Source organism: Doryrhamphus excisus, chromosome 4 (assembly GCF_030265055.1).
Source record: "Doryrhamphus excisus isolate RoL2022-K1 chromosome 4, RoL_Dexc_1.0, whole genome shotgun sequence".
In the NCBI taxonomy this organism is placed as follows: Eukaryota; Metazoa; Chordata; class Actinopteri; order Syngnathiformes; family Syngnathidae; genus Doryrhamphus; species Doryrhamphus excisus.
Genome location: NC_080469.1, coordinates 23886002 through 23911665, shown reverse-complemented (window position 1 = coordinate 23911665; position 25664 = coordinate 23886002). Strand labels below are relative to the sequence as shown.

Genomic DNA, 25664 nt, shown 5'->3' with positions numbered 1-25664 from the left:
GTCACAATGTGGATAATTCACTATGAAGCGTACTCTCTCACTTTGCCAGCCATTTAGGCTGTGTGTTGACTAATTTCCATGTGCATGAGTGCTGCCAGGTGTTTGGGGCGCTCCACTTCATTGAAAGAAATGCTGACATTTTGGTCACAAATTGAATATATTCACTATGTGGTATACTAACAGATTTAATATCCAATGAAAAAAGAAGAATCATGATGGCGGCAGCATCATGATCTCGGCCTGCACGAGTGCTGCTGTCACTGGAGAGCTGCGGTTCATTGAGTGAAATTTTGACATTTTTGGCCCCAAGGTTTACCAAGAGAGGCAATTAAACCTAACTTCCCCAAGATGGAAGTCATGCACAGTGTCGGTGGCACTCATGCAGCCCACCACCACCATCAGTTACCAAATATTGGGATTTTTTTTTTACATGAGAGGATGAAAGGCGAGTAAAACAATGATGTCATGGCATTGTTTTGAAAATTGCTATGATAGGTTGTGATGCTTCACACAGTTGCTAATGTGTTGCTTAGTGACACACAAGAGTCCAAACATTAAAAAATGTTGCATAAACTACAATCATTCGAATATTATTATTATTATTTTTTTTTATCTTCAATTGTCCATGCAGCTGTACCTAATGTTCTGTCAGCGCGCGCGTGCGAGACGACTGCGTGGCGACGCACGCGCGGCTTCATTGCAGGCAAAAATAATAACAGCGATGATAAACGATCAAGTAAAGGATTGGATCCCGGTGGATCTCCTTACACGCGCACGACCTGTTGTGTCTTTGCGGGAAAAGACAAGCGCGTCCCCGCGCGAGGAAGAGGAGGAGAAAGAACGTCCAACAAGTGGGTGCACACACGCACGCACGCTCGCTCGCACGCACGCAAGCACACCCGCAGCCTCTCTCTCCGCGGATCGATGACGCGCACCTCACCTCACGAGCCCACCCCTCCGCGCACACGCTGCAGCAGCCGTGCGTGCGTGTGTGCGCGCGCACCTGCACGGATTTGATGTTTTGTTTTTTTTAAAAAAAAGAATGAAAAACTGATTTTGTGTCCACCAGCTCGGACCCACGCACACTGAGCAACATCTCCTCCATGGACTCGCCGCCACCGCCGCCGCCGCTGCTGCCGCTGCGCTCCCCCGGTGGCCATCCAGGCAAGTCGGGCTCCAGTCAGTAGATCCTCCCCGCCCAGCAGTCAGCACGAAGGTGGCCGCCGGCCGCCGGACTAACCGGTCGCAGCCATGCCGATGCACCCCATCACCTCCACGCTCATGTACCGGGGGATGTGCACCATCCCGGACATCCTCAACTACAGCGCCCCGGTCAACCTGCCCGAGGACGAGGTTGAAGGTGAGATGCTACCTGGGGGCTCCCCGCTGCTCGGGGTAGGAGGACATAACATTAGGTACACCTGCACAATACTGACATCTGCAAAGGCTCTTCTTAGGGCTGTTTCTAATATTTGGACCACAGGCTACCACAATATTAGGAACAGCTCTCACTGCGGTGTGAACTACACTCAATTGTTGTCATTTTACTGCTACAGTGTGTGTGTGGTTCTGATTGCAGTGTGTAGTTTTTTGGGTGTGTGTAATGATGATGTGCGCCTGTCAATCATCCGCTGAGAGGAATATTCATGCTAGTGGCTGCTCCCGTGTTTGTTTGTTTTTTAAACCTCATTAATATGCACCTGAACACATGCTTGTTTTTCCAGACATGAAGTCATATATCCCATAATACAACAACATGACAAACACTGGCACAATATGTCACGATAAATTATGTCATATTTGGTCAATTAAGCTAGTATTTTGCTAAAAACCGAACAAAGAAAAAACATGTTTATGTCTGACTGACTGCAAAGGCCATGCTATGTTTTAAGATGTGTAGTGAAGCCTGTTTTATGTGTATCTTGCAAGTAAAAACGATTAGAACCTTTGATGTCAAATGCTGCTGAATTTGGAATTCATACAACATTTCCGGAAATATCAAGTCTGTCGGAATTTCAAATCACGGATCAAGTGAAATTTTAGCAACAGGAGGCTAGCTATGTGATGCTAACGTGCTAACATTTCACATTAAACAGTAAAATAATGCTAAGTTAGCCTACTCAGGTAAGACAAGCCTTCATGTCTGGAGATGACTGACAGATAGCTAGTTGGCAGAGGTCCATGTTGTGCTTTAAGACGTGTAGTGAAGCCTGTTTTATGCGATACAAAACAACAACAAAACCTCAAGGATCTTTGCTATCCCGTAAGTAAAAACGGTTAGAACCTTCGATGTCAAATGCTGCTGAATTTGGAATTCATACAACATTTCCGGAAATATCAAGTCCGTCGGAATTTCAAATCACGGATCAAGTGAAACTTTAGCAACAGGAGGCTAGCTATGTGATGCTAACGTGCTAACATTTCACATTTAACAGTAAAATAATGCTAGGTTAGCCTACTCCGGTAAGACAAGCCTTCATGTCTGGAGATGACTGACAGATAGCTAGTCGGCAGAGGTCCATGTTATGTTTTAAGATGTGTAGTGAAGCCTGTTTCATGTGACACGAAACCTCAAGGATCTTTGCTATCCAATAAGTAAAAACGGACCTTTGATGTCAAATGCTGCTGAATTTGGAATTCATACAACATTTCCGGAAATATCAAGTCTGTCGGAATTTCAAATCACGGATCAAGTGAAACTTTCGCAACAGGAGGCTAGCTATGTGATGCTAACGTGCTAACATTTCACATTTAACAGTAAAATAATGCTAGGTTAGCCTACTCCGGTAAGACAAGCCTTCATGTCTGGAGATGACTGACAGATAGCTAGTTGGCAGAGGTCCATGCTACGTTTTAAGACGTGTAGTGAAGCCTGTTTTATGTGACACGAAACCTCAAGGATCTTTGCTATCCCGCAAGTAACAATGGTTCGAACCTTTGATGTCAAATGCTGCTGAATTTGGAATTCATACAACATTTCCGGAAATATCAAGTCTGTCGGAATTTCAAATCACGGATCAAGTGAAACGTTAGCAACAGGAGGCTAGCTATGTGATGCTAACGTGCTAACATTTCACATTAAACAGTAAAATAATGCTAAGTTAGCCTACTCAGGTAAGACAAGCCTTCATGTCTGGAGCTGACTGACAAATAGCTAATTAGCAGAGGCCCATGCTGTGTTTTAAGACGTGTAGTGAAGCCTGTTTTATGTGACACGAAACCTCAAGGATCTTTGCTATCCCGCAAGTAACAATGGTTCGAACCTTTGATGTCAAATGCTGCTGAATTTGGAATTCATACAACATTTCCGGAAATATCAAGTCTGTCGGAATTTCAAATCACGGATCAAGTGAAACTTTAGCAACAGGAGGCTAGCTATGTGATGCTAACGTGCTAACATTTCACATTAAACAGTAAAATAATGCTAGGTTAGCCTACTCTGGTAAGACAAGCCTTCATGTATGGAGATGACTGACAGATATCGAGTTGGCAGAGGTCCATGCTATGTTTTAAGATGTGTAGTGAAGCCTGCTTGATGTAAAAAAAAGATGCTAAAGTGACACATAGCACACGGAACTACATCTGAATTTGGAATTCTGACAATATTTCCAGAAATATGCGCCTCTCCGGTCTGTCGTAACGTGCAATCCCATCGCAGATCAAGTCAAACATTGGCTACGGTAGCATCGCTATGTGATGCTAACGTGCTAACATCGCACTCACATTTTAACAGCGAGGCTAGGTGTCAGTTGGCTGCAGCCGCAGTAAAGACTTTGTCTAACGACGCATCCTAAATTTACCCATCCATGTGATCCATTTGGGTCTTTCTGGTCTCCACGGTGGCGCTTACTGCAGCGCAGGGATGCTTGGCGCTAATGCACTTTTAACAGCAGCGACAGAGGCATTAGTCATGTCTTCTTTGGGTTGGGGGTCGGAGTGGGGGGGGTCGTCTCTCTGTCTTTAAACACACTTTAAAAGCTCACACCTCTGCAAGCAAGTAGTGTTTATTTCAGGGGTTCTCAAAGTGCACCAGGGGCCCATTTGCAGCCCCTGGCTGTTTTTTAGTGGCCTGTGGTACATTCTAAAAATAGAATTTAGCAACAATAATAAGAATAAATAATAGAATAAAGTTAAATATTAACAATCTTACAAGAAGAAGTCTTAATTTTACAAGAATATACTCACAATATTATAAGGATCAATGAAGAGAAACAATTAAAACAACAACAACAAAGAAGTTAAAATGTTCTGAGAATAAAGCCAAAATATTATGGTATAAGGTCCGAATTACTAGAAGGAAATTTACAAGAGAAAAGTAAAAAAAGTGGGAAAAAAATCTGCAAAAATGGGGGAAAAACCAGCAGTAATTTTACAAATAAAGTCAAAATATTATATAATAATAATAATAATTAATATTTTATATATTTTGTGCATGTCCGAATATTATGAGAAACAAACAAAACAAAAGAAAGTTTTCAATTTTTGGAAAACCAGTTTGTGGCAAAAGTTATAATATAACGGGAATAAAATTGTAATTTACAAAAAGAAAATGTATGAAGATTATTTCAGAGAATGTTTAGTTGGAAATTAAAAACCAAAAACCAGCAAAAATTAAAAAAAAAATCTGCTGTAATTTTACGAGAATAAAGTAAAAATATTAAGAAAAAAGTTTGCAATATTATGAGGAAAGCTAATGTTGTTTTACAGTTGATTTTTTTTTTAATGAAATACTTTTTGAAAGTGGTACTATTATGAGAAACAAACGAAGTAGAAAAAAGTTGTAATTTCTGGAAAATTTTGTTGGGGAAAAATATGATGAGAATAAAGTTGTAATATTACAAAAGAAAATGTATAAAGATTATTGAAGAAGAAAGTTGAAATATTAAATCCCACCTGTCCCTTGTTGATTCATTGACTCATTGTGTTCTACATCATTGTGGTGCATTAGAACAATCTATTGGTGTTCTGTTGTATGTGTCTGATATTGTATTTACGACAGTGGAGGGTGTTGGATACTCATGTGCGACCACATTTAGCCAGCTAAATATAGAGCCACTGCAGTCCTTATTGAGAACCGGTATAGGGAGAACCGGTCCATTGTTGTAGACCATTGTCAATGAATCTCCTTTGCGCCGTTTCCTGTTGTGATCAATAGTCTCAAACTAGCTAACTGTGTGCATTGCTTGCTAACCACCAATAAACAATAGAAGTTAACCGGCTAAGTTAATCTTCGGATTAAGAAGTAAGAATGAGTAGGACGATGGCAGGAGTAATATGTTTTAACAAGGATACAAAAACGCTACACCAGAACGACGAGGCACGGTTAGAGGAGTGAAATCGGTGTGAGTCACTTAACAATTTCTCGTGTCCAAACTAGATTGATCATTAAAATTAAAAAATGCGAAATTTGAACTTTGAGAGTGTTTAAACAAGATAGAAATGTGAGAACATGTATAAAGTGTATGGTGAGGGGTTTCATAGCCTTAAAATATATATAAAAATTATAAATAAAAAACGTGATAAACGAGGGAACACTGTACTGTACTACATGTCTTCCCAACCAATACCATGAGATAGCATTTTTTTGACCGAGTACTCATTAATGGTACTTTTCAAAAGTTTGGAGACACCCTCCTATTACATAACATGATATAGTCTCAATACTTTTGACTGATACTGAATGCACACACAGTACTGGTCAGTAATTTGGATACAGCTCCTGTTTACATGAGAAAAAAATTTCAACTTTGATTGATTTGATTGATTGACCAATGCTGTGTGTTGCATGAGAAAGTGGAAAAAAATATCTTATCCCTCGATGACAACACGTTTTTTTTTTTTACCCCGGTGAATATATCATAATTGAAAATGAGTGCGGCCGAGGAGGACTTGATTTTCAATTACTAGAATGCCCCTATCTCCCCCCTTCCCACTCCCCCCCCTGTCCCCCATGGGAGCGCTCCTGTGCTGCCGTACGAGTTGGCGCTCAGATGTCAGAGATAAAACGTGAACAAATGCTATTTTTTTCCTCGTGTTTTAGTGTGTGTTTTAGTGTGTGTGTGTGTATAAAAAGGTCGAGGGGGCGGAAGCACGTACGTTAATGTACACTGATGAGAGCACATGCAAAAAAAAATGAAAGCCATATTCTCCATTTCACCTCCTACACTTGAGGGATGAAAGAACATAGATGGTCAAATTACCGGAGCTCGATATAGCTAGGAATACACACACACACGCACACACACACACAAAACTCCGCAGGTGGAATAAAGTGGGAAGTCCATTTCCATGCTCCCGACGTCAAAACGAGTCCCCGTGCTCTGCTTAATGCTGTTTTTTTGTGTGTGTTTTGTACGTCAGCAACATCCTGTAGACGCTCGTAAAAAGGGGAGAAAGAAAACAGAAAAATAAAAAGTACACCCACTTTGTTAGGTACACTAATGAGCTCCCATGCAATCTTCCTGCCGCTATAAGAATAATAATGTTATGTTTGGAGGAACCTTTACAGGAAAAGCGGAAAAGAGCTAAATACTTAGCTTACCTGTGTTTTGTCGATGACGGTGCGGGTGTAGTCCAGTCGCAACTTTTACTCGAAATGCTAAATCATGCTAATCACCAGCCTAAGAACCGGTTACGTTTTATTTTCCAGTAATTATCCCCGGAGAAACAACACACAAACACGAAAAAGTCTAGTTCTAGTTCAAGTCGCTCTTTGGCACCCTCTACCTGTTTAAGGGTGCAATTGCAACTCACACTAAGCTTTGTCATGTTCCAAAAAAGAACAAAAATCTGAAAAACTTGAATTCGAATCAGCGGATAATTGGAGAGACACAGGAAGTGGAAGTATCATAAACAGGAAGTGACATGATTAACAATCAGATGTCTTGATTTTTCAATTCATGAATCTATTATTTTCGCATTCAAACACAGGAAGTGAACGGCAAAGGGGTGGGGCTTAAATAAGCTCTGCAAATGAGCTCTACATTACTGTTTACATTACCAGTATCATTACCTTTACCACTATCAGGACCAGTATCAGTCATTACCAGTACATTACTAGTATCTCTACCGTGATCATTACCAGTATCAGTAATATTAGCACAATTCCAATACATTACTATTACCAGTACCATTATCACTACCACTACCGGTATCATTATCATTATCATTAACAGTTACTGTACCATTTCCAGTCTGAGGAGCATTACCAGTACTGGTACCATAACTGCTATCATTATCATTAACAATACCATTACTATTAATAGTACTATTAATAGTATTATCATTACCAGTACCGGTACCCTTAAGTTTATCATTACCAGTGCCAGTGCCATTACCAGTACGAGAACCATAACCGTTATCATTATCATTAAGAGTACCATTACCATTACCAGTAGTAGTATCATTATCATTACCAGTACAAGTACTACAACTTTTACCATTATCATTAACAATATTGTTAGCATTAACAGTGCCATTATCATTACCAGTACATTACCATTATCATTACCAGTACCAGGATCATTACGTTTATCATTACCGGTGCCAGTACCATTATCATTACCAGTACTAGCACCAGAACTGTTATCATTAACAGTTGCATTTACCATTATCATTACCAGTACCATTAATAGTGCCATTATCATTACCAGTACCATTACTGCAACTATTATCATTACCAGTACCAACACCATAAAACTAGTACCATATATTATCATTACCATTACCATTATCGTTACCAGTACTAGCACCAGAACTGTTATCATTAACAGTTGCATTTACCATAATCATTACCAGTACCATTACTGCAACTATTATCATTACCAGTACTAGCACCATAAAACTAGTACAATTTATTATCATTAACAATGACATTACCATTAACAGTGCTATTATCATTGCCATTACCATTAATAGTGCCATTATCATTACCAGTACCATTACTGCAACTATTATCATTACCAGTACTAGTACCATAAAACTAGTACCATATATTATCATTAATAATACCATTACCATTACCATTAATAGGGCCATTATCATTACCAGTACCATTACTGCAACTATTATCATTACCAGTACTAGTACCATAAAACTAGTACCGTATATTATCATTACCATTACCATTACCATTACCATTACCATTACCATTACCATTACCATTACCATTACCATTACCATTACCATTATGATCAATAGTGCCATTATCATTACCAGTACTATTACTGCAACTATTATCATTACCAGTACTAGTACCATAAAACTAGTACCATATATTATCATTAATAATACCATTACCATTACCATTAATAGTGCCATTATCATTACCAGTACCATTACTACAACTATTGTTATTACCAGTACTAGCACCATAAAACTAGTACCATATATTTTCATTACCATTACCATTACCATTACAATTAATAGTGCCATTATCATTACCAGTACCACTGCCATTGACATGACTAGTGTCATTGGCAGTACCAGTACCAGTACCAGTAGCAATACCAGCAGTCTTATTACTTTTTGACGCCATCTCTCGCCACGGGGGAGGTCAACTCACGTCTTCCACATGTTGCCCTTTCACAATAAGAGCCTTCATGCTTCCATGTTTGGAGGTCTTCCTCCTGTTGAAGTCCTAAATACCCACATGAACCTCTACTTAGCATCTTTGGGGTGACACCATGGACCCAACGTTTTACTCTCTTTGAGTCTTTCCAACATTCGGAGTCGTTCCCGACATCCGATATTTGGGAACCTCTCTCTGACTGACTGACAGCTTGCGAGCGTCGCCGTCTTCCTGAGGGCTGCGAGCGCCCGTGAGGCCATCTTGATGTTTCTGCCGCTCCTACTGAAGACGCCACGGCAAAAACATTGACTCATCGCTTGGCCCTGAGGTGGAGGGATGCCTCGCGCTCCTCCAAATACCGACATGAATACCAATGAAGTTATTTCAAGACGCCGGCATCGCGCACACACAACATGCGGGAATTACAAGCTGCTGCGGGGGCGGACCTCCCAAGGGCGGGGTGTCAGCTGACAAACATTTGAAAGGCGAGAACACGTAACAAAGTCAGCAGTCAGACATTAAAAAAAAAAAAAACGATAAGGCCACAAGTGTCACGTGCGTCCATCTTTATAACGCCTCCGTCTCCGCTTGTGACGCGTTACCATGGAAACACACATGCACTAAAAAAAACATCCTCCTTCTCCCCAAAAGAAAAAATAAAACATCTCCATCACCTCGTGCTCCACTTTGAAGATGCAAAGATCCTCCAAGCATCAGGAGAGCCATTGACGTCTCACTCTCATGCGTCACATGTGACAAAAAGATCAACTTGACACGAGGGTGAGGATGAGGATGGAGATGTGACCCATATATAATAATATAATATAATAATAACCCAATAATAATAAATGATCATGTATATGTACTGTAATAATGTCATCATGTGCAATGTACTGCTAATCCATGATAATAATAATAGTAAAAATTACATTTATAAAGCATTTATTCTACATACTCAAAATCACTAAAATATTACTTGTACTAAATAATAATAATTATAAAAATAACACAAATATATAATAATAATAATAATTTAATACATTGTAATAATTCTTTATATCATATCAAATATATGACCTTTTTTAACCATAAAAAAACATTTAAAGTTTTTGCTAGTATGATGCAAAAATATTAGGCTTTAAAAAAAAAATTTATATTTAAAAATATTTATTACATAATTACATATTATTACTAATATCATTTATAGTTTTTCATTTTTTTCAAGTTCATTTTTCATTTTCAGTTTCAAGTTCAATACAATATCGGCATGTCGATTATCTGCAAAAAAAAAAGCCAATATCAGACATATTTAATAATAACAAATAATAATTACCAAAATAATTAATTTTAATTAATTATTCATGTCATAAAAATATATATTGTTGAACAGGTTGACAAAAAAATAAAAATAAATATTATAATATATTCAGTATGTACGGTATTAATGTGATGATTTGCCACAATATTCCATGTAATTGATAATAATTATTTAATACATAATAATTATCATTTATTATAACAATATATACATGTTTTGGCCTTAAAAATTACATTTAATTTTGTTTAAAAATTCAGCAGATTTGAAACTATTGTATTTTGTTAGCATAACATACAAATATTAATACATTTTATTTTATATTTTATTTACTATTGTTTTGAATACTTTTTTAATATTTATAGCATATTTTATTGGGATACTTACCTATATGATATACTGATTTTTTATATAACTAAATAAATAAAATCTTTCATGTCATCACTCTATTGACCGTCAACTTAAAACATATTTTAAATTAAAAATTATGACACCCCTCCGCCCCCATATAAATTTTCTACACACACAAAAAGTGGTAAAAACGTGGAAACATGCACCCCTTAAACACATCACATGATGGCGTCTTAATCAAACCAAATCAATTGGATCAAAGATTGGTTGAAAAATATCAAAAAAAGTGGCTCACTAGTTTGTATTGTAAAGCAGTTTGACCAGCGTCCACAGGGGGCGCCATTGCTACCGTTTGGGTGATTTTATTTCTAATCTGTGTTTAGATTGGGAGACGAGTAAGCGTCGCGTTGTAATAAAAGTCACGTCGTAATAAAAGTCACGTCATGTCTTCCGAGAGGAGACGGACGACGTTGGACGGGACTTTATTAGCGCGCTAATGAAGTGTGATGAGCTGCGGACGGTTTGATTAAGAAGGCCTTCCCGTCATATTTTATAGTATGACTGACGAGGCGGCCATGATGAAAACTGAATAATGAGCTTCTTTTGTAACATTTGCACCGTCTTCCGTCCTCCCTGTGGTGCGTGCCGAGGTTAAAGTCGTCTAAATTTCCTAATGAAGGCCTTTTTTTTGCCTGCCCCCACCGCACCCCCGTATGGGAATACTCAGGAGCCTTGTTAGAATCCTGTTATGCTCGTATTGAAATCTTGCGGGTGCCCGAGTCGGCCCGTTTCCAGCTAAAGATGGATTAAGGTTGCTATGGGTGTTTAAAAATAGTCTCTCGTACTGATAAGGTCTCACATGAAGAGCGGGCGGTGCGGCAATTAAAGCGTCCAAAGCGGCTCCGCAGCAGACGCGGCGCCGACGGAGACCAAAGCGCGTCCGCGTACGCTTCAGAAGCCGCAGAGAGCGAAGGCTTTAGCTCGCCGCCTTCACGGTAATCCCCGTGTCGTTAGCCTGAGATTTCCCGGATGCTAATTTTAACTGTTTGGCTTTGCTGCCCGCGTAGCGTAGCGTTATGTAACTTCCTGTTCATGGGGATGTCCAAATGGGATTATTTCTACTGGGCGGACGCTCGACCTTGACCTTTTATCTTATTATTATTATCTTAAAAACACGTTAAGAATAAAAACACACTAAAGGCTCCCTAAAGCTAATAACTGCTTGGGCCGCCCTTAGCAACCAGCAATGTTGACAAACAAAGACGCCATTTTGGGATTTCTGAAGATTCTGCCGATCTCGATGCTGCCGCCAAACAACGACGACTAATTTAGTCAACGCCACTTTTCAAAAGGTAATTCTTTAGTACGGCCATTTTATCGATTTTATTTCAAGCTAAACGGAATATTTTGTTCTATGTACTAAAGTTGTAATATTGTGGGAAACAAACAAAACAAATGAAATTTGTGAAAATTTAATTTTTTTTTTAAATCAAGTTATATTATGGGAATATTTTTATATTTTTATATTTTTATATTTTTATATTTTTATATTTTTATATTTTTATATTTTTATATTTTTATATTTTTATATTTTTATATTTTTATATTTTTATATTTTTATATTTTTATATTTTTATATTTTTATATTTTTATATTTTTATATTTTTACATGTTTATATTTTTATATTTTTATATATATATAAATATATTATATATATATTATATTATATATATAATATTAATTTTATTTTAATTTTATTTTAATACAATTTTAATATAATTTTAATAATATAAAATAAAATAAAATAAAATAAAATAATAAAATAAATAATATTATAAAAATAAAATAAAAATAATAATATTATAGGAATAATGTCATACTATCATAATTATTTCAAAACATAGTTCGTGTATTTGGGAAAATTACCCCCCAAAAAAACAACAAAAAATAAGAAAAACAGTAAAGATACTAATAATAGTATGACATGTTGCTTTCCGGCTGGTCGAATGGTTAGCGCGCAGACCCCAGGGTTCAATTCCCCTCTCGGCTCTCTCTGCATGTCCTCCCCGTGCAGGCTAGGAATTTTTTTGTGTTATATTTGTGAATAAATTGTTATTTTGATGGGCTGCACGGTGGTCGAGTGGTGAGCGCGCAGACCTCACAGCTAGGAGACTAGGGTTCAATTCCAACTTTGGTCCTCTCTGTGTGGAGTTTGCATGTTCTCCCCGTGCATGCGTGGGTTTTCTCCGGGTACTCCGGTTTCCTCCCACATTCCAAAAACATGCTAGGTTAATTAGCGACTCCAAATTGTCCATAGGTATGAATGTGAGTGTGAATGGTTGTTTGTCTATATGTGCCCTGTGATTGGCTGGCCACCAGTTCAGGGTGGACCCCGCCTCTTGCATGAAGACAGCTGGGATAGGCTCCAGCACCCCCGCGACCCTCGTGAGGAAAAAGCGGTAGAAAATGAATGAATGAATGAATGTTGCTTTCCGGCTGCATGGTGGACAAATGGTTAGCGCGCAGACCCCCAGGTTCAATTCCACCCTCGGCTCTCTCTGCATGTCCTCCCCGTGCAGGCGAGGAATTATAGGGATTTTTTTTGTGTTATATTTGTGAATAAATTGTTATTTTGATGGGCTGCACGGTGGACGAGTGGTGAGCGCGCAGACCTCACAGCTAGGAAACCCGGGTTCAATTCCACCCTCGGTCCTCTCTGTGTGGAGTTTGCATGTTCTCCCCGTGCATGCGTGGGTTTTTTCTCCGGGTACTCCGGTTTCCTCCCACATTCCAAAAACATGCTAGGTTAATTAGCGACTCCAAATTGTCCATAGGTATGAATGTGAGTGTGAATGGTTGTTTGTCTATATGTGCCCTGTGATTGGCTGGCCACCAGTCCAGGGTGTACCCCGCCTCTTGCATGAAGACAGCTGGGATAGCGAGCTTCTTTGATAGCGTAAATGGAGAACGATGGCGTGGGACCGCGTCTCTCGCCTTTGAGAAAGCGTTCATCCTCTTTCCTTTACCCGCCGCTTTTCATCCTCGGTCAGATCATCCATGGGGACGTCCAACCTCTATACCTTGTCTACATCAAAGCACCGAGTCCATATATTACCTCCTCCCTCATGTGTGTGTGTGTGTGTGCAGGGGAAAATAAAAAATGCAAATCAAGCCGAGCAGGGAAAGTGAAATGTAATTAAACCTGAAAGGAGACTGTTTGAGTTTTGAAATCAAACAAGATGTAGCGACGGCGTTATAAATACTTTATAGATTAGGTATTGCTAGGGTTACCCGATACGTTGGGGTTAGCGATACTAAAGTACAAACATTACTACATAATAAACAGGTTCTTAGGACAACACATTATTGTGAGTGTAACGGCCTTACTAGGTCTCTGAATGAAACTAAAGTTGTCTTTCTGTCCACTTCTGCACCGCTCATCCATGCCAAGCACGTTGTGTCAAAGACAGGAAGTACCTGATACCAACACTGCCCACTAGTGGCCAACATAAGTAATAACCGAGTGGGGGAGACCGGGGGAAGGTATTAAATAAGGAATTTATTTTTACTTTCATATCCAAATATATATCTGTACTACTAAAATGACATTATTTTTCCTCATAATATTATGAATTCATTCCCATAACATGACCACTTTTTCTTTTTAAAATGAAAATTCCCAGAAAACTTTTACTTTAGTCTGGGAAGATTACTGCTGATTTTTTTTTTTTTTTTTTAAAGAAAAGCCTTTTTGTGGGCCAATAAAAAACAGTTGTGGGCCATGAGTGGCCCCCGGGCCTCACTCTGGACACCCCTGGCTGAAACTTTTTCACATTTTTTGCTGTTGTTTTTAATATTGACATTTTCTTTTTCAATAATATTTGTAAATGTTCTTCTCATAATATTATAACTTTATTCCCATAATATTTTGACTTTTGATTTTTTCCTAATAAAAAAAAGACAACTTTATTTTGTTTTTCTTCTTTCTCATATTGCGACTTTTAAAAAATAATTTATTTTTCTTTTGTATCCAAATATATATCTGTACTACTAAAATCACATTATTTTTCCTCATAATATTATGAATTTATTCCCATAACATGACCACTTTTTCTTTGATGAAAATTCCCATAAAACTTTTACTTTAGTCTGGGAAGATTACTGCAGAATTTTTTTTTAAAGAAAATTTATTTTTTTTGTGGGCCAATAAAAAAACAGTTGTGAGCCATGAGTGGCCCCCGGGCCTCACTCTGGACACCCCTGGCTGAAACTTTTTCACAATTTTTGCTGTTGTTTTTAATATTGACATTTTCTTTTTCAATAATATTTGTAAATGTTCTTCTCATAATATTATAACTTTATTCCCATAATATTTTGACTTTTGACTTTTTCCTAAAAAAAAAGACAACTTTATTTTGTTTTTCTTCTTTCTCATATTGCGACTTTTAAAAAATAATGTATTTTTCTTTTGTATCCAAATATATATCTGTACTACTAAAATCACATTATTTTTCCTCATAATATTATGAATTTATTCCCATAACATGACATGAAAATTCCCATAAAACTTTTACTTTAGTCTGGGAAGATTACTGCTGATTTTTTTTTGTGGAACTATATTTTTGGAATATGTTGTGGGCCAATAAAAAACAGTTGTGAGCCATGAGTGGCCCCCGGGCCTCACTCTGGACACCCCTGGCTGAAAGGGTGTTTTCTTCTCATAATATTATAACTTTATTCCCATAATATTTTGACTTTTGACTTTTACCTAATTTTTTTTTTTGTGAAACTATATTTTCGGAATATGTTGTGGGCCAATAAAAAACAGTTGTGGGCCAAAGAGTGGCCCCCGAGCCTCACTCTGGACACCCCTGGCTGAAAGCGTGTTTTCACCCAGACGGCAGCGATTCCCAACCAGTGTGCCGCGTGGAATGATCCAATTTATTCCTCAGGCTTTGCTACACATCTTAAATATCAGTTTCACTTCTCTTTTTGGAAATGTCCTGCAGTATCTCCTGTATCACATTGACTGAACCTTTCTCTCTTTAAACGTGTGTGTGTGTGTGTGTGTGTGTGTTTGTGTGTTTGTGTGTGAACCCACCAGAGATTCGCGAGGCCTTCAAAGTGTTTGACCGCGACGGCAACGGCTTCATCTCCAAGCAGGAGCTGGGCATGGCCATGCGCTCCCTGGGCTACATGCCCAATGAGGTGGAGCTGGAGGTCATCATCCAGAGACTGGACATGGACGGTGACGACACACACACACACACACACACACACACACACACACACACTCACCTACACACACTGAAGCAACACCACCACCTGCTTCTTTTTGGCGTCCCCCAGGTGACGGCCAGGTGGATTTTGAGGAGTTTGTCACCCTTTTGGGACCCAAGCTGACGGCGGCCGGGATGCCGGACAAGTTCAACGGCACCGACTTTGACTCGGTTTTCTGGAAGGTACGAGCATATTCCGGAATGTTTGCTTTGCACACCGCAGTTCGGCTTTTCCTGGAATTCCTGAAAAAAGTTGCAGAAAGTTGCAAATTAGATGTGGGATTTGTTTGGTTTTGCGACACTTATTCCACATGAAGGAACAGTTTCAATAAGGGGGTATTTTTTTTTACCTGAGGCATCCGTGACAGAAATGACCTTTGCACTACATTTTTGGTATTAGAGTTCATTAGATTTTTTTTTTTACCGTTTACCATTAAGATGTTAACTTCTTTTTACACTTGCATGACAGTTAAAAATAATGGACTCTTGTCTTTCATCAGAGAATTTTTTTTTTTTTACCTTTTCACCTTCTTTAGTAATCAACAGTAGACGCAGTTTCAGGAAAGTATCAGTTCCCAACTAAAAAAAAGCTAGCATAACTTTCACTTTGACACAAATGTTCAGCTCAAATATCTAAACAACAATAACAACATAAACAACAAAAAAGGTTGTTTTACATTAATTACATTCATTCATTCATTGAGGACTGGTGGCCAGCCAATCACAGGGCACATATAGACAAACAACCATTCACACTCACATTCATACCTATGGACAATTTGGAGTCGCTAATTAACCTAGCATGTTTTTGGAATGTGGGAGGAAACCGGAGTACCCGGAGAAAACCCACGCATGCACGGGGAGAACATTGAACTTGAGGGTGGAATTGAACCCAGGTCTCCTAGCTGTGAGGTCTGCGCGCTACAATTTTACATTTAGAACAAAACTGTGTGTGGACGCCTCCACGTTCTTCTACTTCCTCTTTGCTTTCATGTGTTTTTTAACATGCCAACCTCTTATCTAATCCACTTCACCTCATGGCCGTTTTTATGACCTAAATCTGCTCTAAAGGTTCCATCCATTAGTGAGCAGTTGCATCAACACTTCTTTTTGCCTCCCACACCAGAAAGTCATTTCACAGTTCATTTTTACTTTTTCCTATCAAGAGGTGAACTTCTTATTACACTTGAATGATAGCAAGTGAAAGATAGTAAAAGATTCTCTTGTTGTGGTCCAGTGCGACATGCAGAAGCTGACGGTGGAGGAGCTCAAGCGTCTCCTCTACGACACATTTTGCGACCATCTGTCCATGAAGGACATCGAGAACATCATCATGACGGAGGAGAACCACATCGAGAACCCTGAGGACTGCCAGGTGGATATAGACAGTAAGGACCGACACCTTTGTGCCCGGCGTTAATTTATCATTATCATTATTATCATCATCACAACATCTTTCATTGTTGTCCTCACGATGACTAGCCCCGCCCCCTTTCCTCTTGGCCTCTTTGACAACAACTGTGTGGATTTTGGGCTTTAACAATTCATGCTAAGTGCTTAATTTCATTATGATATCAAAATGCTAAAATGCTAAAGTGAGTTCCCAGCATAAGGGGGAGGGGGTACTGTCATGCAACCATTCACACTCACATTCATACCTATGGACAATTTGGAGTCGCCAATTAACCTAGCATGTTTTTGGAATGTGGGAGGAAACCGGAGTACCCGGAGAAAACCCACGCATGCACGGGGAGAACATGCAGAGATAGCCCTGGAATTGAACCCTGGTCCCTTAGCTGTGAGGTCTGCACGCTAACCACTCGACCACCGTGCAGCTGAAAAGCAACATGTCATATTATTGTTAGTATCTTTACTGTTTTTCTCATTTTTTGCTGTTTTTTTTGTAATTTTCCCAAATACACAAACTATGTTTTGAAATAATCATGATAGTATGACTTTATTCCTATAATATTCTGATATTATTCCCATAATATAACTTTTTCACCAACCTGATATTTCACACAGAGATGCCCGAGGGTGGAATTGAACTCCGGTCTGTCGCTGTGAAGTCTGCGCGCTAACCACACGACCACTGTGCAACTCCCTAATTGCCTAATAAAAAATGAACAATTAAATTTTTAATAGAAAATACTGAAACTGATTTATTTTAATTTTAATTTTAATTTTAATTTTAATTTTAATTTTAATTTTAATTTTAATTTTAATTTTAATTTTAATTTTAATTTTAATTTTAATTTTAATTTTAATTTTAATTTTAATTTTTATTTTTATTTTTATTTTTATTTGTATTTGTATTTGTATTTGTATTTGTATTTGTATTTTTATTTTTATTTTTATTTTTATTTTTATTTTTATTTTTATTTTTATTTTTATTTTTATTTTTATTTTTATTTTTATTTTTATTTTTATTTTTATTTTTATTTTACAATCAGTAACTGTTACATTTGTTCACTTCCTGCTTTCCTAATATAGTTTAAGTTTTTTTTGTTTTTTTTAAATAATGTACGAGGTTTAATAATAATACAAGGTGGTATGAGGTGATGGAACCACCACTAAATGTTACTGTGGGTAGCAAGTGTTAGTGTTGGAATGCTGCGTTCTTCATCTGCCATGCATACCTTGTTATGTCCAAATCACTCCAATTTAGTTTCATCGGTCAAAAAAATTGAATGTTGTAAAAAAAAATGTTAGAAATATTCACATAATTATTGTTCATTAAAAATCTAAATTTTTTAAATTTTTAAATATTTTTTTCAATTTTAATATTTTTTAATTTTAATATTTTTTAATTTTAATAATTTTTTTTAATTTTAATATTTTTTAATTTTAATTTTTTTTAATTTTAATAATTTTTTTAAATAATTTTTTTTAAATTTTAATAAAAAAAATTTTGAGTAGAAAAAGAGCATAAAAAGTGAAGGTAGGTTTTACGGACTTTGCCAACAAGTGACGGTAAATGTTCTGAAGATGTTCTGATCTTCTGTCTTTCTTCCTGATCCAAGGTTCCAGCCCAACGCAACAAGTCAAGCAAACATGCGTCCGCAAGAGTCTCATCTGCGCCTTCGCCATCGCCTTCATCATCAGCGTCATGCTCATCGCCGCCAATCAGGTGCTGCGGAGCGGCATGAAGTAGCAGGCCGCGTCCCGTGAGTCCCATGAGATGAGACTGTGGGACACCAAGACGAAGAAGAAGACGAAGAAGAAGAAGAAAACAGGGGACGACAAAGACGTTTTTCCAAGGTGTACAAAAACACATGTCCACACATCACTCCTCGTTATCGTCGTGCTCGTTAGCGGTGGCAGCTCTACAAGAGACGTGTCGTGTGACTGTCCACTCGTGTTTTTGTGTGCCATGCGCTCATTCCGAGAATACTGTGTGGAATACTGCAGGGGACGTTCGGAACGTATTGCCAGTGAAGCTCCAACCGAGGATGGCTGCAGCGCAACATTCCACCGCAAGGGGGCGCCAGGCGAGCCTCGGACTAATTCATCTATGCATGACATGCATGGACTGTAACAGCCGTCTTTGTTTGTAAACGTTCTTATCAACGTTGTGATGATCTCGACTGTGTTCTAATACCAAACTGTGAGCGTGTGTGTGTGTGTGTGTGTGTGTGTGTGTGTGTGCGAACAGGAAGGGCTGTTCTACTTCATGCTGTTCAGAATCATTTCTGCGAAGATCGTAAGACGTCCGAGAGAAGCCCCGCTAAGCGTGTGTTTACAGTTTAGCATCCCGTCGGACGCTGTTAGCCTCAAGCAAACACGCACAGCAGTGTCACGTTGTTCCTGCGGGTCGCTGGGAAGCAATAAGCGAAGACGGCGTCCGTCCGTCCGTCCGGCAGCGCATCGAGTAAACCGATTCTCGAAGATGCTACAAAGAAATGCTAACTGAAAGAAAGTCGGTCTCGATATTCCAACAGGGGGGGCAAATATGTTGCAATAAATACTTTGGAACGTAAATTTATGCTCAAATTGTGGCAACATGTGCTAAAACAAGCTACTGTGGAATGTGCAAATAACACGCAAACATTCGCTAATTCGCTAGCATACGCTCAACACATGCTAATGTTTGCTAACATGAACAAATACGTGCACGAATATGCACTTCATAAGCGATAACGTGCTATCATGGCAGTGCATATCCCCCACATGTCGACGTGCGAAGCTACCATCCGCTACCGCAATGCGTACCCGGAACGCAATCGATGCCACCATTGCACGAGAACTACGTCCATTTTTCCTTTTCCATTTTTCCAAATTTATCATGCTGTGGTAATATTTTTTAAATATACGTATGACCATAAATGGTCAATAAAAATATTATTTATTTTATTTATTAAATATTATTTATTATTTTATTAGCGACTCTTGTTAATATATTTCGTTAGCACGTCGACTGAGCTACGTAAAAAACATACGCAATGCAGACGTAAACGTCATATCCGGTTATGTATAAAATACACAAATAAACACAATAAAACACATAAAAATGCAGTGATATTTAAATGTAAACAAACATAAGCACAGTGTTTTTTTTAATATATATATATATATATATATATATATATATATATATCAATTGAGAAATATCATCCATCCAAACATATTTCCCTAGAAAATGAGTTTGTGTGTATTCTTTCATTGGCGAATTTAATTTTTTTTAAAATAAAATTATAATAATTTATTTAATAATAAATAATTATTTATGAAAAATTAATTAATTAATTAATAATTTATTTAATAATTTATAAAAAACAATAAAATGTTTTATAATTTTTTATAAATTTTCCACTTGAACCACGGATATAAGAAAAAAATAATAAGATTATAATAAGAAATAATAATCTGTTAATAATCTTTTAATTACACTTACCTAACATGTGACTTCAAAAAAAAAAAAAATGGCCGACCAGATGTATAGATGCATTCCGCACACGCTTTGAACCGATTGCCTTCCGGCTACGTATTGCGTATTCACAGGCACTAACATCAGCTAGCATGCTTAAATGCGCATGACGTTTGCATTTAGAATGTGCTAACACTAGTATACCAACACATGCTAGCATGTGCTAATTAATACACTAACATTCCAAAACCTTTTCTAGTACTAATAACATGTCTACACGTGCTAAGCTGTGGTAACATTCACTGACGTGCTAAAGCATGCTAACATTTGCTAATACGCTAACATTGCAAAACCTTCACGATCATATTCATTAGATGCATACTGTACCTTTGCATGCTAACATGCTTGTTTACACAACATTTCAACACTTGCTACATGTGCTAACATACACTAGTATACCAAAACATGCTTACATGTGCTAACTAATATGCTAACATCCCAAAACCTTCTTTAATACTAACATGCTTATACATGCTAAGATGTGCTAATGTTCACTGACGTGGCAAAGCATGCTAACATTTGCTAACTAATACTCTAACATTACAAAACCTTCACTATCATAATAATTAGATGCTTACTGTACCTACGCATGCTAACATGCTCGTGTACATGACGTTCAAACACTTGCTAACATGCACAAACATACCATCTGCTAACTAACTGCTAACAAACTAAAGCACTAACACAAGCTAATTTGCTTAAATGCGCATGACGTTTGCAAGAACGTGCTATCACTTACTAGAATGTGCGAACGTACATGTGCTAACTAATATGCTAACACTCCAAAACCTTTTACTAAAACATGTTGGTAATATCTGCTGACGTGGCAAAGCATGCTAACATTTACTAACTAATAGTCTAACATTGCAAAATATTCACTAACATGCCTTAAACACATCCTGTACCTATGCATGCTAACATGTGCTAACGTGTGCCACACTAACACTTGCTACAATTAACATACCAACACAGACTAGCATGTGCTAACTAATACATGTCGACATGCTAAAGTGCGCTGCCCTGCTCAACATTCAATCGGCACAGACACAAGCTAACATGCTTAAATGCGCATGTTTGCAAGAACGTGCTAACACTTGCTAGAATGTAAACATGTACCGACATGCTCACGCTAACATGCGCTGCTACCTTAACATTCTTAAACCTTCTGTAACATTAAACATATACTTACAGATGCTTAGCTGTGCTGACGCTGATGTGGCGCTAACACAGGCTAACATGTGCTATTACGCTAACAATTCACTAATATGCACTAAACAAATAATTACACATGCTAAGATGTGGTCGTGTGGCAAAGCATGCTAACAGGCTCCAACACTGAACAGACGCTACTACGTGGTAACATTGATGTGGCAAAGCATGCTAAGCATGCTAGCATGCTAGGTGCAACCACTTGTTAGAATGTTGCAAGCTAAACTAACATACATTACCAGCACAGACTAACACTACACATGCTAACATGTTCATTCATTCATTCATTTTCTACCACTTTGCTGGAGCCTATCCCTAACACTAACTAACACAAGCTAACATATTTTAGCATGATTATAATCACATGACATTCAGACGCTTGCTAAAATATGTTAACATACAGTACCAACACAGGCTAACGTGAGCTACATGTGCATATTGCTAACATTCCAAAACCATGTCTAACACTAAACACATACTTAGACTTTTTTAGATATGCTAACATTTGCTAATGTGGCATAGCATGCTAACATACACCAACATTGAATGGGCGCTACCATGAACTAACATATAACAGTGCACAGTACATGTGTTAAAATGTGCTGTCATGCATGCTAGCATGCGCCTACATGCTAACACATGCTAACATATGCTAACATATCTTTCATAAAATGCCTATGTGGGTGAACATGGACTGTGATGATAGCACATGCTAAGTTGTTTTGCCATGCAAACATGCTCACATGTCCACAAGCACATGCCAACACATACTAGCACGAGCTAACATGCGCTAACATATGCTATCATGGTAATGTAGGTCGACATGGTGAACGAGTGCTAACATTCCAAAACCATGTCTACATACTTGGACTTTTTTAGATATGCTAACATTTGCTAATGTGGCATAGCATGCTAACATACACCAACATTGAATGGGCGCTACCATGAACTAACATATAACAGTGCACAGTACATGTGTTAAAATGTGCTGTCATGCATGCTAGCATGCACCTACATGCTAACACATGCTAACATATGCTAACATATCTTTCATAAAATGCCTATGTGGGCGAACATGGACTGTGATGATAGCACATGCTAAGTTGTTTTGCCATGCAAACATGCTCACATGTCCACAAGCACATGCCAACACATACTAGCACGAGCTAACATACGCTAACATATGCTATCATGGTAATGTAGGTCGACATGGTGAACGAGTGCTAACATTCCAAAACCATGTCTAACACTAAACACATACTTGGACTTTTTTTTACATATGCTAACATTTGCTAATGTGGCATAGCATGCTAACATACGCCAACATTCAATGGCCGCTACCATGAACTAACATATAACAGTGCACAGTACATGTGTTAAAATGTGCTGTCATGCATGCTAGCATGCGCCTACATGCTAACACATGCTAACATATGCTAACATATCTTTCATAAAATGCCTACGTGGGTGAACATGGACTGTGATGATAGGACATGCTAAGTTGTTTTGCCATGCAAACATGCTCACATGTCCACAAGCACATGCCAACACATACTAGCACGAGCTAACATACGCTAACATATGCTATCATGGTAATGTAGGTCGACATGGTGAACGAGTGCTAACATTCCAAAACCATGTCTAACACTAAACACATACTTGGACTTTTTTAGATATGCTAACATTTGCTAATGTGGCATAGCATAGCATGCTAACATACACCAACATTGAATGGGCGCTACCATGAACTAACATATAACAGTGCACAGTACATGTGTTAAAATGTGCTGTCATGCATGCTAGCATGCACCTACATGCTAACACATGCTAACATATGCTAACATATCTTTCATAAAATGCCTATGTGGGCGAACATGGACTGTGATGATAGCACATGCTAAGTTGTTTTGCCATGCAAACATGCTCACATGTCCACAAGCACATGCCAACACATACTAGCACGAGCTAACATGTGCTAACATATGCTATAAAACTAAAAGTATCGCACATGATTTTCTTACATAATAACGCGATAACAAGAATGTCAGCTGTTAATAAATATAGTCATAAAAGTGACAAAATAATCCATGCCCTCATAAATCATTTTATTTTGCACTTTACAATAAACTGCAGCGCACAACAATTGATTGTTGATCCATATGAAAAATAATAAAGTTATTATTATTTGGTCTCCCGTCATCAATGAGTGCGCATTCAGGAATAAAGTTAGTAATAATTTCATTTGTTGCCTTATTCTTTGACACATCAAAATTTATAAGTTATTAATATTTATTTTCCTTTCTACAGACTAAAGTAAAAAAAATAATAATAAAATGTCCGTCGGTCGTATGAACGTTGTTTTCATGTTTACAACTGGACTTGACTTTCTGTCTGTGTATTACTGTCTGTTTTATGGTGTTTACTCCTCAATTGAACCAAATAATAAATGATGTACTACAGTCTGTTTAGTCGTTTTTACTCTTGATCCTAGCACCAGACCACACCCCTGCACAAAACCTAACCCCATGGCTAAGCGCTATGCTAGGTTTAGGATAGGGTCTTGGACTGAGAATATGGTAAGGGTTAGGTTTAGGCTTGGGACTAGGGCTAAGGACATGTCCAGGGTCAGTTTTAGGTTTGAGATTAGGGTGATGGATAGGACCAGGGGTAGGATTCGGATTGGGGTTTGAGCTAGGGACATGGATGAAGGTTAGATTTAGGATTTGGACTGGGTTTGGAATATGGTTGAGGCTAAGTTTAGCATGAGATCTAGGGCTTGGGGCTCGGGCTAAGGAAATGGTCAAGGCTTGGTTCTAGGGCTGGAGCTAGGGCTAAGGACATGTCCAGGGTCAGATTTAGGTTTGAGATTAGGGTGACGGATAGGACCAGGAGTAGGATTCGGATTGGGGTTTGAGCTAGAGACATGGATGAAGGTTAGATTTAGGATTTGGACTGGGTTTGGAATATGGTTGAGGCTAGGTTTAGCATGTGATCTAGAACTAAGGACATGATTAGGGCTTGGTTTAGGATTGGGACTTGGACTAGGTTTAGCATTGGAGCTGGGGTTAGAGATATGTTTAGGGTTTGGGATATGGTTGAGGTTAGTTTTAGGATTGGGGCGAGGTCTAGGTTTAGGATTGGGTCTTGGGTTATGGCAATGGCTAAACCTCTTGGCCCTAATGCTCCACCTTAAGTTTATTTTTAAATGAGCCTCAATCCGACTTTGAAGTCCAGCAGGATTCAAACCCTCTACACCAAAGACTCCAAAGAAGTCTGCTACCAAAAAAAAAAAGTTAGAATAAAATAAAATGGTCACAGTCACACTTGAGCCGCTTGTTTGTTTTGCGAAGCACAGCCTTCAACTCCTTTTTAGCAGCCAAATTAAACCTTCACACGGCAAATAGGTTTCATTTGAATACGCTTTCACTTCCTATTTCACACTCCAATCAATTGGAAAATCTTAGGTCCTGTGGCGGCACTCATCTAAAAAAAAAAAAAAAAAAAAAAAAAAACAGGTTTACTGTTGGTGTCAGCAAACCTCACACGAGCCTCCATTAGCACAGGCGGCCCTAAATATGCATATCATTTATGAACATTTATTTCTTGGAAAACCTATGGTTGCTATCTCAAAAATAACTTCTTCTTACTATAGATAACTTTTTTCAACGTAAATTTTTTTTTAACTTTTTTTGCATTTTATTTTGACATTGTTTTTGTGTGGAATTTTTGTTGTGATTATTTTTTTCACATTAAAAAAAAATATTTTTTTTAGCAATAAGCTACTTCTTTTCGTGAAAAATGTATTCCCAAAATTGCAGCATTTTTTTCATATTTCTATACATAATTTTTTATTTTATTTTTCTCACAAATTAACTCTCACAAATACACTTTTCTGAGATATAAACAGGGAGTTTTTTCACAAACCTTATTTTTTTCTTGAAAATATAAAATTCAGGTATAATAATAATAATAAAATAATATTTTTTTTGGTATATATTTACATTTTATTTCAC

At 37.9% G+C, this 25664-nt stretch overlaps 1 protein-coding gene across 2 annotated transcripts; it reads left to right on the top strand.

The window, feature by feature from the left end:
- Positions 1-724: 724 nt before the first annotated feature.
- On the top strand, positions 725-24096 carry LOC131128134 (calcium-binding protein 7). Of its 2 annotated transcripts, XM_058070720.1 has the most exons (6): positions 725-851; positions 1070-1360; positions 15341-15484; positions 15586-15698; positions 16753-16903; positions 18539-24096. In XM_058070720.1, the coding sequence occupies exons 2-6, from the start codon at positions 1252-1254 to the stop codon at positions 18667-18669; spliced, it is 648 nt and encodes a 215-aa protein (XP_057926703.1). In that variant the 5' UTR covers positions 725-851; positions 1070-1251; the 3' UTR covers positions 18670-24096. The 2 variants fall into 2 exon arrangements, with proteins under 2 accessions (XP_057926703.1, XP_057926702.1); XM_058070719.1 differs by lacking the exon at positions 725-851 and having other exon boundaries at positions 962-1360.
- The last annotated feature ends 1568 nt before the right edge of the window (positions 24097-25664 follow it).

What these genes read in the sequence shown, in the direction of transcription:
- LOC131128134 (XM_058070720.1), top strand. Translation starts at nt 1,252, where the DNA reads ATGCCGATGCACCCCATCACCTCCACGCTCATGTACCGGGGGATGTGC. An exon ending in GCCCGAGGACGAGGTTGAAG is followed by an intron (nt 1,361 to 15,340) that starts GTGAGATGCTAC and finishes TGAACCCACCAG; the next exon opens with AGATTCGCGAGGCCTTCAAA. An exon ending in CCAGAGACTGGACATGGACG is followed by an intron (nt 15,485 to 15,585) that starts GTGACGACACAC and finishes GGCGTCCCCCAG; the next exon opens with GTGACGGCCAGGTGGATTTT.